We start from the raw sequence: 14,723 nt of genomic DNA, 5'->3' as shown, positions 1-14,723 counted from the left end.
AATCAATCTTTCTGAGCACACATGAAATATAGAACGTTCACTGTGAAGCTCATGATGCAAGCTTTGGCTTCAGCATATGACTATCAAGTTGTTGAGGATGCTAAACACATAGCTTGTGGCGCCTTGTGTAAGCCACCTCGGTAATTTGGTAATGTTGTGTACTAAAATAGAGAGTAATTACCGTATTTTCACTTAACTAACGCGACACGAATATCGCGAGGGGGACTTTTGGTCTCTTAGACAGAGGAAGAAATGCCTACTATAAAAATTACTGCACCAACAGAAATGATTACCGTAAAAACAGCAAACATCTCACAAAACGGATGCGCAGGGCTTTATTCATCGTTACTTCGAACTGCTGTATACCCACCAAGACTATTGAACAAGCCTTTTAGGCGGATTCCACGGTGATGCGCCGCGCGACTTCAAAGACCGTTCACTAGAAGCGCCGTTCAGCAGCGCATGTCATATCTTTCACATGAATTAGGGGGGGGTCGCAGTAATTAACTCAGGCGGCAAGTGCGCATGGAACAACCGCGTGGGCTGTCTTGAGAGCGATCTGCGACGGGGGACAGAGTGCCCGGATGGCGCATAGCTGCGTTTGCGTTGAAAGGATAGGCAGCCCGAAGGTCAGTTCGCTCACTGCTGTTGCCGCGCTTCTTCACGCCAGCGTTTTGTGGGTGGGTGTCCGCGGTCATCGAGTGTGGTGTGTTCATGTTTGCTTGTGTGCGCGTGGCATCATGTTAGTTAACTTAGTAAGCGAACGTTTACAAGTCTATACGGCCGATAAAACTACGATCCTTACTTTGTATAGCTGTTTGCTAATTTGCTACCGCAATCGATGATTCGCCTTTCGGGCGAAAACTCGGACTTTTTCTTTCTGTGTATACAGAGGGTTTTTTCTTCTTTTTTTTTCAGGTGGCACTGGAGTTCTCTCAAATCTCCTGAGTCTCTGAACTCATCGAGGAGTCGAGTGTTCAGAAGCACTGTTCGCAGAATCATTCACTGAAACCAAAGGATCTTGCGTGCGGGTTTGCTTACACGTATTTAACAGCTTACTCCGGAACCGCTGCTACAACATTCTCGTGCTAGCTCGCCCCGATAACTATACTTCAAACACTTTAGGCGTTTCGTGCTCAACATATGCCATCACGTAAACTGCCGTCTGTTTCTGCCGCACCGCTCTTTTCTGCCCTGGTCTTACTTCACTTTATTTCTCGTCCTATTACGCCATAATAAGTACGCGCAATACGAAAGAAACTGCACAAACTTTATTCAGGCGAGAGTCCCCGCGCGCGCGCACACACACACACACACACACACACACACACACACACACACACACACACACACACACACACACACACACACACACACACACACACACACACACACACACACACACACACACACACACACACATGTACACAGAAGAGGCTAAGGCGGGGCCGCCACTCCTGGTAAGAAAATAACATGGAAGCGCTCGAAGGTGGCACCCATAGAGGTGCAGCTCGTGCGGAGGTAGCGCACGGTGTCCTCCATCACCTCCGGCTCAAGTTGGCACTCGCCAACTAAGGGGTCCTCCTTCCAGCTGGTCACGGCAGCGTCTGAGGCATCAGTTTCCAAGTACAGCAGCTGCATAACACAGAGATTAACAAAAACACACGATTAACAAAAACCGTAACGTGAACCATACCCGCAGCCAAACCTCGACGAAAATTTGTGCGCTATATTTTATCCACAACGTTTAGAACCGTGTGTTTCTTTCGTCTTAACACTATGGTGCACCTATAGTGCTATAATTTTGCGCACTTTTTAACACCATTACACCGAAATGAGAGTTGCCGTTATATTTTTCCACCTATACGAAACTTGACGGCTCAAAGACGCCTCGCGGTATAGAGGCATGGACAAGCAGCAACCTGCACATCGCGCACATTGCAATAACCTGGGCAACCTACAGTTCATCCTTCGCTGTTCAACTACCGGCCAGACAAGTGCGCAAGTGCAATCACGTCATAAACTTGGAAAACGCGTCAAATACCGCAACAGAAAAGAATGTCATAACGAGACATACTCAAATCATACAGGCGACAGCTAACACTACGCGCCAAGTTTACCTCCGCACATCATGTTCTGCATGCGTATGTAAACTAACCACCACAATGTGCGTGACGGCTGCGTTTTAAACAAAGAACCTCAGTTTGGGTTCCGGCAAGTCAAATAATACTTTCTGACTCGGTCCATTCGTTACCGCTATAAATGCGTTCAATTTCGGTGCTTTCTATGTTCCCACAGTTTATTCCAAGACAGCGTAGTCGCCATGTATACTGCGATACATAAAATTATAGCTTGATCCCTGGTATTTTGAATGGATGCATAACAGTAATATTTGCTCTGATAATTTTTGAGAATTCTTAACGTGAAACTTCAAAGAAGCACCTCAAGGAACACCAATGAAAGTACTAATTTCCCATCTTTAGTATAAGTACTGAGAGTACAAAAAAAAATCTGAAATGTACAAAACATGCACCTAGTTCTTAGCTCCGAACATTTGTAAGTCAGCTCGCGCAAAAAATTATCATGAAGATTTGTTGGCGTCAATACTAACCATAACCATAGTCACGACGGCCGCATTTCGATGGAGGCGAAATGCGAAACACCCGTGTACTTAGATCTAGGTGCACGCTAAAGAACCCCAGGTGGTCAAAATTTCCGGAGTCCTCCACTACGGCGTGCCTCATAATCAGAAAGTGGTTTTGGCACGTAAAACCCCACAAGTTAATTTGTTTTTTACTAACCATAGTGATGCACACGCTATGCGGGAAACCAGTAGCTTCCGTAAATGTAAAAACTGATAAGTTCCTATTGTACGGGGACCAATGGATTTTATTCATTCCAGCAGGCACGTGGTTTGTATTTTTGCAGCATTATTTAGTCTCGCGAACCAATGCCTGCAGGTCAGAGAGCATGCAGAAGCCTCCTCATAATTGATTATGGCGTTCGATCAGTTTTTCTGTTCAAGCAAGGTGGTTCAGTGTGCGTTCAACTGGCGATGGAACATCCGAGTGCTTTGTTCAGTTCACGTTTGATGCCGCACAGTAATGTGGAGTGATGTACAATATGGTACAGTAATGAATAAGGGAACTTTCACAGACGGTGTTCAAAATCTGAGAGAATAGACTGCTAGTCAAGCTGCCGTCGAAGGCCAGTCTGAAATCGACTGCGTGCTCTTGTGTGAGTGAAAACAACACTACGGGAATGGTTGCTCGTACTAATTTGTACCTATGGTCTCGAAACGCTGATACATACAAGAAACCCACTGTGGATAAATAAAGTTACACTTGATATCAGTCGAACACACTTACCAAGATAACACGCACTCACGAGCGTTCACCATTGTTTGAGACATCGTTAACAGCCCATACGGGGGATCGGAAAATTGGCAACCTGAGAGAAGCTTGCGTATCTTCACTGGCAGAGCTATTTAAAAATTATGTTGCCGAGTGAACTAAAGCGGAAATTTTGGGTCGTTTTACTGGAAGAAGTGTTAGGAGCATTGGAGGCTAGTTTCAACGATACCTGCAGTAGAAGTTTTATTTTTCCAGACTGCCCAATCTGCCAGAAATTGTCACATCTGACAAATAGTCTCTGTTAAGTCGTCATATCGGACGGTGGATAATGTTGCTAGTAGAATAATTCCAACGGAATGGTCAACAACGTGCATAAAAAAAAAACTGTCGATCAAACTTAACGATATTTATAGGCGTGGTAACGAAATACTGAACATTTAACTGGTTCCTAATATGCTACCTGACCAGACGAGCTTTCGTGACTATCACCCAAACAAGCATCTTTTTTGCCCGCACTCAACCTACCCAATCTAAGCAAGAGTATACGGTAGACGTTTGAGCTGCACCCACGCATGGGCCGCGTCTATACATGTCAGCGATAGCGCAGTAACGCGCAGTGCGGATCTCTAAGCGTTCGACGTCTACGACACCATCAGCGGCCAACCGGGAGAAACCTTAGTACACGCCAGCATTGGGTGGCGACATGTCTCGGCAGGTGTCAAGACACCCGGAAGCGCGTGTCCCCGGGCCGTTCATTGCTGAAGGCATGTTCGTATACAAACGCTGAGAGAACTACGACCGAGATTCGATATCATCATCATCATCATCATCATCATCATCATCAGCAGCAGCAGCAGCAGCAGCAGCAGCAGCAGCAGCAGCAGCAGCAGCAGCAGCAGCAGCAGCAGCAGCAGCATCAGCCTGATTACCCCCACTGCAGGGCAAAGGCCTCTCCCATACTTCTCCTACTACCCCGGTCACGTACTAATTGTGGCCACGTCCCTGCAAACTTCTTACTCTCATCCTCCCAGCTAACATTCTGCCGTCCCCTGCTACGCTTCCCTTCCGTTGGAATCCAGTCTGTAACCCTTATGACCATCGGTTATCTTCCCTCCTCACTACATGTCCTACCCATACCCATTTCTTTTTCTTGATTTCAACTAAGATGTCATTAACTCGCGTTTGTTCCCTCACCCAATCTGCTCTTTTCTTATCCCTTAACGTATACACCCATCATTCTTTCCATAGCTCGTTGCGTCGTCCTCAACTTAAGTAGAGCCCTTTTCGTAAGCTTCCAGGTTTCTGCACCGTACGTGAGTACTGGTAAGACACAGCTGTTATACACTTTTCTCTTGAGGGATAGTGGCAACCTGCTGTTCATGATCTGAGAATGCCTGCCAAAAGCACCCCTGCCCATTCTTATTCTTCTCATTATTTCAGCCTCATGATCCGGATCTGCGGTCACTACCTGTCCTAAGTAGATGTATTCCCTTACCACTTCCAGTGACTCGCTACCTATCGTAAACAGCTGTTCTCTTCCGAGACTGTTAAACATTACCTTAGTTTTCTGCAAATTAATTTTTAGACCCACCCTTCTGCTTTTCCTCTACAGGTCAGTGAGCATGCATTGCAGTTGGTCCCCTGAGTTACTAAGCAAGGCAATATCATCAGCGAATCGCAAGTTACTAAGGTATTCTCCATTAACTCTTATCCCCAATTCTTCCCAATCCAGGTCTCTGAACACCTCCTGTAAACAGGCTGTGAATAGCATTGGAGGGATCGTATCTCCCTGCCTGACGCCTTTCTTTATTGGGATTTTGTTGCTTTCATTATGGAGGACTACGGTGGCTGTGGAGCCGCTATAGATATCTTTCAGTATATTTACATACGGCTCGTCTACACCTTGATTCCTGATTCTGTAATGCCTCCATGACTGCTGAGGTTTCGACTGAATCAAACGCTTTCTCGTAATCAATGAAAGCTATATATAACGGGTGCTTATATTCCGCACATTTCTCTATCACCTTATTGATAGCGTGAATACGGTCTATTGTTGAGTAGCCTTTACGGAATCCTGCCTTGTCCTTTGGTTGACAGAAGTGTAAGGTGTTCCTGTTTTTTAAATACTTTGTAGACAACGCACAGTAAGCTGATGGGTCTATAATTTTTCAAGTCTTTGGCGTCCCCTTTATTATGGATTAGGATTATGTTAGCGTTCTTCCAGGATTCCGGTACGCTCGAAGTCATGAGGCATTGCGTATAGAGGGTGGCCAGTTTTTTTAGAACAATCTGCCCACCATCCTTCAACAAATCTGCTGTTACCTGATTCTCCCCAGCTGCCTTGCCTTTTTGCATAGCTCCCAAGGCTTTCTTCACTTCTTCCGGCGTTACTTGTGGGATTTCAAATTTCTCTAGACTATTTTCTCTTCCATTATCGTCGTGCGTGCCACTGGTACTGTACAAATCTTTGTAGAAATCCTCAGCGACTTGAACTATCTCATCCATATTAGTAATGATATTGCCGGCTTTGTCTCTTGACGCATACATCTGATTCTTGCCTATTCCTAGTTTCTGCTTCACTGCTTTTAGGCTTCCTCCGTTCCTGAGAGCATGCTCAATTCTATCCATATTATAGTTCCTTAAGTCAGCTGTTTTACGCTTGTTGATTAACTTGGAAAGTTCTGCCAGTTCTATTCTAGCTGTAGGGTTAGAGGCTTTCATACATTGGCGCCTCCTGATCAGATCTTTCGTCTCCTGCGATAGCTTACTGGTATCCTGTCTAACGGAGTAACCACCGACTTCTATTGCACACTCCTTAATGATGCCCATAAGATTGTCGTTCATATCTTCAACACTAAGGTCCTCTTCCTGAGTTGAAGCCGAATACTTGTTCTGTAGCTTTATCCGGAATTCCTCTATTTTCTCTCTTACCACTAACGCATTGATCGGCTTCTTATGTACCAGTTTCTTCCGTTCCCTCCCAAAGTCTAGGCTAATTCGAGTTCTTACCATCCTATGGTCACTGCAGCGCACCTTGCCGAGCACGTCCACATCTTGTATGATGCCAGGGTTAGCGCAGAGAATAAAGTCTATTTCGATATATGCGCTTCTAAAATGCGCCACCAAATACACGGCCATATCTCATGATCTGATGGCGTTCGTAAAATCACGTGAATTGCTTTTGCCTCGTGCGGCTTCCTCCTCCAATACTGTCATTGCAATGTTGGCGGTAAAATCATTCATTAGAAAGCTAATTAACGAATACGTGTTAATAAGCAAACGCACTGCGACGGCTACACGACCATCTAGTGTCTTTCGTGCTGATATTTATTTATTTATTTATTTATTTATTTATTTATTTATTTATTTATTTATTTATTTATTTATACTGTTGACCCGAGGATCGTTACGTGGCAGGTAAAAGAAACACAAGTATGCACAAGACAATACATGAACAAAGGCAGTGGTTTAGCCGAACATAAGATAATGGCAATAATAAGCAGATCTAGATGTGCAAATGGGAACACTAATATGCTACAAAGCAAATCACATGTGAACTGTGGAGGCAAAAGAAAGAAGAAAAAAAAAAGAAAGATATAAAAGATAGTGAAGCTTTCACATGCATAGTGCTGAGAAAATAACCGAAAACAAGATAAACAGTGCTGCAACTTGTAAATCAGCAGTGCGAGGTATCCCTAAAACTTTAATTGCCGCAACGGAAATGAGATGAAAGCGACTGTTCAAATAAGGACTGTGGTTAGGGAGTGGGGGGGTGGAATTCCATTCTTCTATTTTTTCAGGGAATAATGAATATTTAAAGCACTTCTTTCTCACTGTGATTGGTTCGAATTCTTTTTTGTGGGAAATGCTTAAGATGCGAGAAGAACGTAGTTTTAAGTAAAGGTCCGCATTCAAATTAAGTGAATTACGGTGTAATTGGTACAATAATTTTAATCTCGCGATTTTTCTATGTTCAGCAAACTTAGAAAGTTGAAGATCATCTGACATATTAGTGACAGTATCTGTGCGTCTGTATTTCCATGGTATGAATCAAGCCGCTCTTCTCTAGACTAGACTTTTTCAGTCTTGTCTGTAAGACATTCTTGGTGGAGATCCCATACAGCGCTCGCATACTCTAGCGAGGGACGCACAAGTGTACATACGGGGTGAACTTCGCCTTCAGAGTAGCGAGCTTTAACTTCCTTCTGAGAAGCCACATTTTTCTCTCAGCTTTTGAGCAAATGTCCTTATTGTACGTTTTTCAGTTTAAATCTGAAGACATTGTTAAGCCAATGTATTTAAAAGAGTTAACTTGCGTTAAATGGTGTCCGGCAATATCGTAGTCAAATGCTAACATGCTTTTAGCTATCTTAGTCAGCCGCATGTATGATGTCTTGCTGAAGTTAATTTTCATTTTGTTTTTCGCGCAACATGCCGCGACAACCTTCAGCGCAGTATTTAGTGCGATCTTGTCCTGGCAGCCGTTGATATCTGAGTAAATTAAACAATTGCACGCAAACAAACGTAGCGCAATATTAGGAGGAAGAATTGTGTCTGACAAATCATTTACGTAGCACAACAACAGAACTGGACCCAACACGGAGCCTTGAGAGACACCCGAAGTTATCCCCAGAACCACTGATTCTGCATTGTTCACTTCCACGAATTGTGTTCTGTTGGACAGGTACATTTTTGTTCATCCGACAATTTCGAAGTTAACTCCTAATCTAAAAGTTTTACGATCAGTCCTGAGTGAGGAACACGATCAAATGCCTTAGACACGTCAAGGCAAACTGCGTCTATTTGTCCTGTTTCGTTAAGGGATTTTGCAAAGTCATCAACTGTTTTTTTGCGAGCTGAGTAATCGTCGACAGCTTCCGTCTATAGCCATGCTGTTTGGGAAAAGAAAGATTAGAATCTGGAAGGTGCAGACCGGGAGACATCCTAGAACGTCAATGAATGAAGTTTCTTGTGCGCATGGTTACCTGCGCGCCTCAAGGGCTCATGCTCCTGTTATCCAGTGAAAAAGTGAGAAACCTTCTCGTGCTGCCAGGAATTAGGAGGACTTCTTTCGCTATTTGAAAACCGATACCAGATCACCTCGTTAGTAGTTACAAACTTTACTTAGTCAGTAGCCGCTTAACTGCGATAATTAACCGGAAATAATTATTGCCTCTAACGAATAAGCGCGAAAATTAGAACGCGTAACCTGCTTCCTAATGCCCGCCATCCTCGATAACCTAAAAAAAATGGCGTTTTTCTTTTTTTTTTCTTGAGTGCTCTAATTTTATCCGCTGCGGCTGCCACACGCAAGCGAAGCCACAAGAAACACGCGACGCACTTTTGTTTATTTCTTTTATTCTTTTATGGGTGACGTCATCATATCTAGCGTTGTATACACGCAGTCAACAAATTTTGCTCAGTGTCATGACGGTTTGGTAACGTCGATAAAGGCCGGTTCGATATTTCGAGGCAAACTTTGGTACGTCATAGAATACCTTATAAGTGTTTTCCGTGCTTCGTATTTGCTAAGCGTCATCCTTTTAAGCACTATAGGAGAAGCGTATGGTACAGTTTATTAGCGTCGTGCGCCGCCAATGGCGGCGCTGCGAACGGCGCTCCGGTGACGTCAGACGGGGTACCCGCCTTTGTCGTCTGCTACGCTCTAAAAAAGTTATGGGGTTTGTGGGAATGCGTGACTCTTACGCGTCCCCTGATATGTTGTTTTCCCGCATAGCTCCCGCCTCCTGTAATCCGGCTTCGTCGCGTGGCCTGGTGCCCGTCGGTGTGGTTGAAGCGCACTGCGAGAGATGGCGCGAGTGCGGCTCTGCTAATTAAAACCCCTTGAACTTCGTAAAGTAGCGACACTTTCGTCCGCCTTCACTTCTCGTTTCTCCTCTTTCACGCTCCCTCCTCGACCGTGCCGCCGCCTACACTGCTCGAGCGTAGCAACGGCGCCAACATGCACTCCTCGCCACTCCGTAGACGCTTCTCGGGCAAGAATGGCGCTGATGCACGGCGCGAGGGTCCACGTGATGATATTAGGCCAATAGCGACGCGGCGTCGGCCTCGGCAAGAGCGCGAGAGGAGGAGGCGGCATTCTTCAAAGCGTGGCGCTACTTTACGAAGTTTAAGGAGCTTTATCTGCTAACTCCACCTAAGAGCGGGGTTACTTGGGCGCGGAAAGGAGAAGGCTTTTCCTCTATGGCTCGGAATCGGCAAGCGGCGCGGACGTTCTGCGCGCGCGCCGATCCATGCTTCTGCGAGACCGTCTCGCGAAGCGTACCCCGGGATGGACGAATACGATCATTCGAACGCGCCACCGTTCGCGTGACCGTACGCGCGAACGACCAGGCGTTGGTGTCCAGCATGAGGCGAACATAGTCGCTCGTTATCCGGTCGCGGTGAGTCAGACTTTCGCGATTTGTCGCGCGCCCTTCGGCATGTTTTGTGGATAGCAACTCGGCTAGCAGACATTAGTCTATGAAAGGTGCAATAAATGCCCTTGTGATTGTTTGCACTACTGTGTTCTAGTTCCTTTGTCCCAAGAGCACGGGTGAGAACCCCATAAGTCTTATGTGCTAAAACCACGATCTGATTATGAGGCACACCGGAAATTCGGACCATCTGGGGTTCTTTAACGTGCGCCTAAATCTAAGTATACACGGGTGTTGTCACACTTCACCCCTATCGAAATGCGGCCGCCGTGGCCGGGGTTCGGTCCCGCGACCTCGTGATTAGCAGCCCAACACCATAGCCACTAAGCAACTACGGCGGGTGTAGTCTGCGACCTCCGGCTATAAAATGGCTCCACTTCCATGTGTTTTCTCGCGCTCTGACGGCGTTTCGCGTAGCACTGCGCGCTCCAGTTACTGGCTCTACTTTTTTCTAGCTTTAGTTCTATAAATGAATGCATTAGGAAAACAACAAAATAAACGTTGCGTATTTAATGTATCTGCTATATCACCACCCGAGGTCACCACCAAGATCACCATATCACCTATATCACCACCAAGATCGAAGTCGCTGATTCGATGAAGGCGCAATGTGAAAATGTTCGCGAATAAATAAATTTAAGTGCACGTTAAGAACCACAAGGGGGGGGGGGGGGGGGGGGCAATATGAATCGGAAGTCCTCCATTGCGTCGTACCTCAATACACATGGTGATTTTAGCATATAAAATCCCAGAATTTCATTTTTTTTTCTAACAAAAAAAATCATGTAACCACGCAGGCAGGGACAAGATATAATGACTCAGTCATATAACATCGCGCCGAGCGAGTAAATGCGAGTTTACGCAGCTCTTGAAATGAAGCACAATAGCAGGGCTCTTTCAAAAAATTTCGCGTCGGCTAAGTGGCATTGTAGTTGAATACAAATTTTACATTTCGCTCACAATTCTAGTTAACTGGTGTTGCATATATTTAAGGCTTTTTGTGACAAGAAATATCTGTTTATTTGCTGTGGCAAGTGGTTTAGGTAGAACATTAGTTTCACCACGCTCTATCATGTTTCGCAATCGTCAAGCATGCTTTACACCATTTTCTTGAAAGTAAATGTCATTAACGCTTTCTAACGCAAAATGTTTGTTTGTTTAGGGGTTATCATAAGACTATTTCTGTTGAATGCGCACTTTCAGACTACGGGAGACCACTCGGAAGACATCATTTTATCAGCATAGAAATAAAAATAGTTATAAAAAAAAGGAAACACAGGGACGCCTGCGAACATTTTATTTCGCCTTTGTATTTCTCTTCCTGCCCCCTCCACCCCCCCCCCCGCCTTTTTTTCCCTAGTTTGTTTAATTAACGCTACAGCTACTCATTCGGTCAAGTACCAGCTAGCCTGAACTTCTCACCTTCCTTGTTTTAGTTTTAAATACGTATTACGCACATACAGAACCATGCATATTGAAAAAGGTGATTTAAGCAAATGTTCACCTGTTCTTATAGCGCTAATTCTCATCGCTGGAGGAACCTCGCCCGGAAAATGTGCTGCTACCCTTGGTAGGAGCAAAGAAAGGGTTACTGGTAGCCGGCTAACTTGCACGGGCGAGCTGGACCACGATGGAAGCAATTAAGTTTAATTAAAATAACTTGCGAAGGTCAGCACAGGAGCACAATACTGCGTAACTTTGTTTCGCCCACAAATTTTGTCCGCCCTTCTAGCGGATGTTCCATACCGCATTTTTGGTCAACAGTTCATGGTCCAAAAGGGGCCGACAAATCATTACGAGTGCGCCGCCACAGCGGAACAGCAATGACGAGAAACCAACGACGTACGTACACGCATGTGTACACACTGATGACTATAGCAGACGACGCCAGGAGCAATCGACACTAAGCGTGGTGACGATGGCGACTCTGCTCGATTTTGCAGGAAATAAGTGTGCTGGAAGGTTCTGTAAATACTGTTCATGTAAATCTGCAGACGCGCATTTAAAAAAAAACTCGAACAGAGCACGTCGGCCGACAGCGCCGAGTTGCCTTCACCTAGCGAGCGAGCGCGCGCGTGGGCGGCAGTGGAGTCCCCCATCTGACGTCACACGCGAGAGGGCGCCACTCAAAGATCTCGGGGCTAATACAACTTAGAAAATATTTATTATTTATTACGAAAACCCGCATTCGCTCCAAGAGCATTACAGTGAGGGCGGGGGGGGGGGGGGGGGTATACACATATTTAAAAATTTTTAGATGTAAAGAGAAAACTCAGTGTCACACAAGCGAGACAAGCCTTTATAAGCAGGTAAACAAAAGCAACAGATCGCTAGTATCTAGATATCATACCCCTATAAAGCAAAATAAGTACAGAAGTACAGTACAGAAAACAAAAGTACAGGATCTGGTAACAGCAGCGCTATAGAGCTTGAACGCACACATATAATAATACATGTGTCAGTGCTCCTTCCAAGAACACCCCCGTAATCAAAGTGGGCCCGGAGTCCTGTACTATATCCTTCATATCAGAGGTGGCGCTGAACAGGACGCTAAGCACTCGATTAGAATGGCGCGGCACGCAAATGGAGCAGAATGCGCATGACATGTGGTAGATGCGGCCCCGCAGTGTCATGGCAAATGGTCTCAACAATCTCACCTTGCTTTCGACGCGGGCAGGGAGATGTTGCGTATAACAAAAGGGCAAGGCGCGAATAAGAGGATTACAAGTCTGAAGTTTGAATTTACTTGACCACCTATAGTACGTGAGGAATGGGCATTTCTGCTTGGGTATGACGGGAAAAAAAGCTGCGTAGAGGCAGCTTGACGAGCCCCATCACCCCTGAAACAAAACAAAAAAACAACAAGCGCAGGTAGCAGAAAACAACGGCTCATTAAAATACATATGTGGTCTTTCACAACAAAGAATTACTAAACAGTTTATGTACCACAAAAACTGGATGTTCTATAAGTATTGAAATAAACACATCATTTTAAATAACGCGGCTTTTGACAAAGCACGAAGTTCTCAATTGTTAATTTCCACCTATTAAGTATGCCAACTGGAGGACAGAAACGAACAGTTTCATGTCCATAATTTGATCTCGGACGTTGTACCCAATTAAGTCTCCGTTTATAGAGTCAGGCGACAGGCTGGATTAGGCTGTAAGCCAGCTAAATTACGTATGCACCATTTCAGAATTAGAAGCTCACAAGAGTTGGTATTCGTGGAACGGGACATGACTCACGGAAGGCACATCTCTCCCGCGCACCACAACCAGTCGTTGCGTTCTCTTGAGTCCACCATCTAACAGCCATTTGATGTGCCTCGTCCCTCCGACATATGCTGGTCTCCAGTGTTTACACAGTTCTACGCAGATAGTAGCTACAATTGTCTCATCACAAAAACAAAATTTGGGCGTCCTGTTCCCAGCCTGTTGCTCATTTTCTGTGGTCTCATTTTCTTTTTATGCACACATGTGCGCTTCACGAAAGCTTCTGGGAGTATAAGAGTGTGTATGTGCTTACAAACGGCAACACAGAGTGCAAAAAAGAAGTTCAACAAGAATTTTTTCGGCATTACTAATCACGTTCTTCTAATTCCATCCGAATATTGACCAATTCTCCATAAAGGGTATCAGTTTGGTAGAGTGGGTCCACAGTGGGCATATCCCGAGGGCAAGCAAGCAAGCAAGCAAGCAAACAAACAAACGAAGGATCGCAAAGCTTGTTGCGTTTGGATGCCGCGCAAAGTCCACCGGCGCCGCAGTAATTCCACGTCCAGCACCAGGTTTCGACTTTCCACGCAGAAGCGCGAAACATATTCGCAAGAAGAAAATTTACTGTTGTCTGCTAAAACACTAATTACGGCCAAATGCACACGTCACGGTCGGCGACAAAATCTGTCTCAACGTTGCTTCATCGCGCCGAAAAACCTGCGGCACAAAGTGAACTATCCTGAGGAGGACCTTCTCTTTTGAACACGTTGTGGCTGATTTGGTTTCGGAACCATATACGGAGTACGGCTCACTGTTAAAGATAACTTATGATTGAATAGCAGCCCCGATTACAAATTGAGATTAGACAAGAAGGCATCCGCACCGATTTTTCATCAGATGTCTACCTGCCTAATGCGTCTTATCAGCCGCCGATTCTCTTTCATATTAGATGTCTCAGTGAATTTATGCAATATTGCATACTAGCTTGGTGTTACCTTTAAGTGTGGACCGTATTAAACGCATCAACACTTACGAGTACTGTGGACAGACTCTATCGGCTGTCTCACACAGGAGCAGCTGAGCATGAGCTTCTTATCTATTGTTATGCACGTGTTTAGCTGCGACGTATGTCTATATTAAAATTAATTTCTCGAGTATTACGTGCTATAAACCACGATACGATTATGAGGCACGCCGTAGTGGGGGACTTCGTAACAATTTTAACCACCTGGAGTTCTTCAACATGCCCCCGATGCACGGTATACAGCCACCATCGAAATGCGGCCACCGCGGCCGAAAATTGATCCCGCGGTACCTCTGGATCAGCAGCGCAATTACCACCAAAGCCACCACGCCCCCAAGTCGAGAACATGCGCGCGGCGCCTTCGGCCCATCTCGGCGCGCAGCCAGAATAAAAGCCCCGAAGACAACCTGCAGCCGCAGTATAAAGTATTGTAGGCGGCGCTGCATAGCGTTCCGCACGACTGTGTAGAAATAGGGGGCGCAAATAAATGCCCGGGGCTTTTTCCCGCCATGGAGGTCTTCGTGTCTTGAAGTGTGTTCACAAATTCGTGGCAAAAGTGAAGCCAGACAATATGGAAGCGCACTTGGGACCAACGACGCAACACAGAAAGAACAAACACGAGCGCTGTACTGCAACTGTCCAGCGCATTGTGTTTCTTCTTTCTGTGTTACGCCGTTGTTTCGAAGCGCGCTG

At 45.5% G+C, this 14,723-nt stretch overlaps 1 protein-coding gene across 1 annotated transcript in view; it reads right to left on the bottom strand.

The window, feature by feature from the left end:
* Window positions 1-1,252: 1,252 nt before the first annotated feature.
* LOC126516506 (E3 ubiquitin-protein ligase E3D-like) overlaps window positions 1,253-14,723 on the bottom strand; it is a 31,082-nt gene continuing 17,611 nt past the window's right edge. The window contains exon 3 of the mRNA XM_050166636.3: window positions 1,253-1,635. Within this exon, the coding sequence (XP_050022593.2) occupies window positions 1,438-1,635 (198 nt within the window). The 3' untranslated portion in view covers window positions 1,253-1,437. The remainder of the gene's footprint in view (window positions 1,636-14,723) is intronic.

Source organism: Dermacentor andersoni, unplaced genomic scaffold (genome assembly GCF_023375885.2).
Source record: "Dermacentor andersoni unplaced genomic scaffold, qqDerAnde1_hic_scaffold ctg00000042.1, whole genome shotgun sequence".
In the NCBI taxonomy this organism is placed as follows: Eukaryota; Metazoa; Arthropoda; class Arachnida; order Ixodida; family Ixodidae; genus Dermacentor; species Dermacentor andersoni.
Note: the sequence above shows the minus strand (reverse complement) of the source record. Positions and strands in the feature narration are given on the sequence as shown.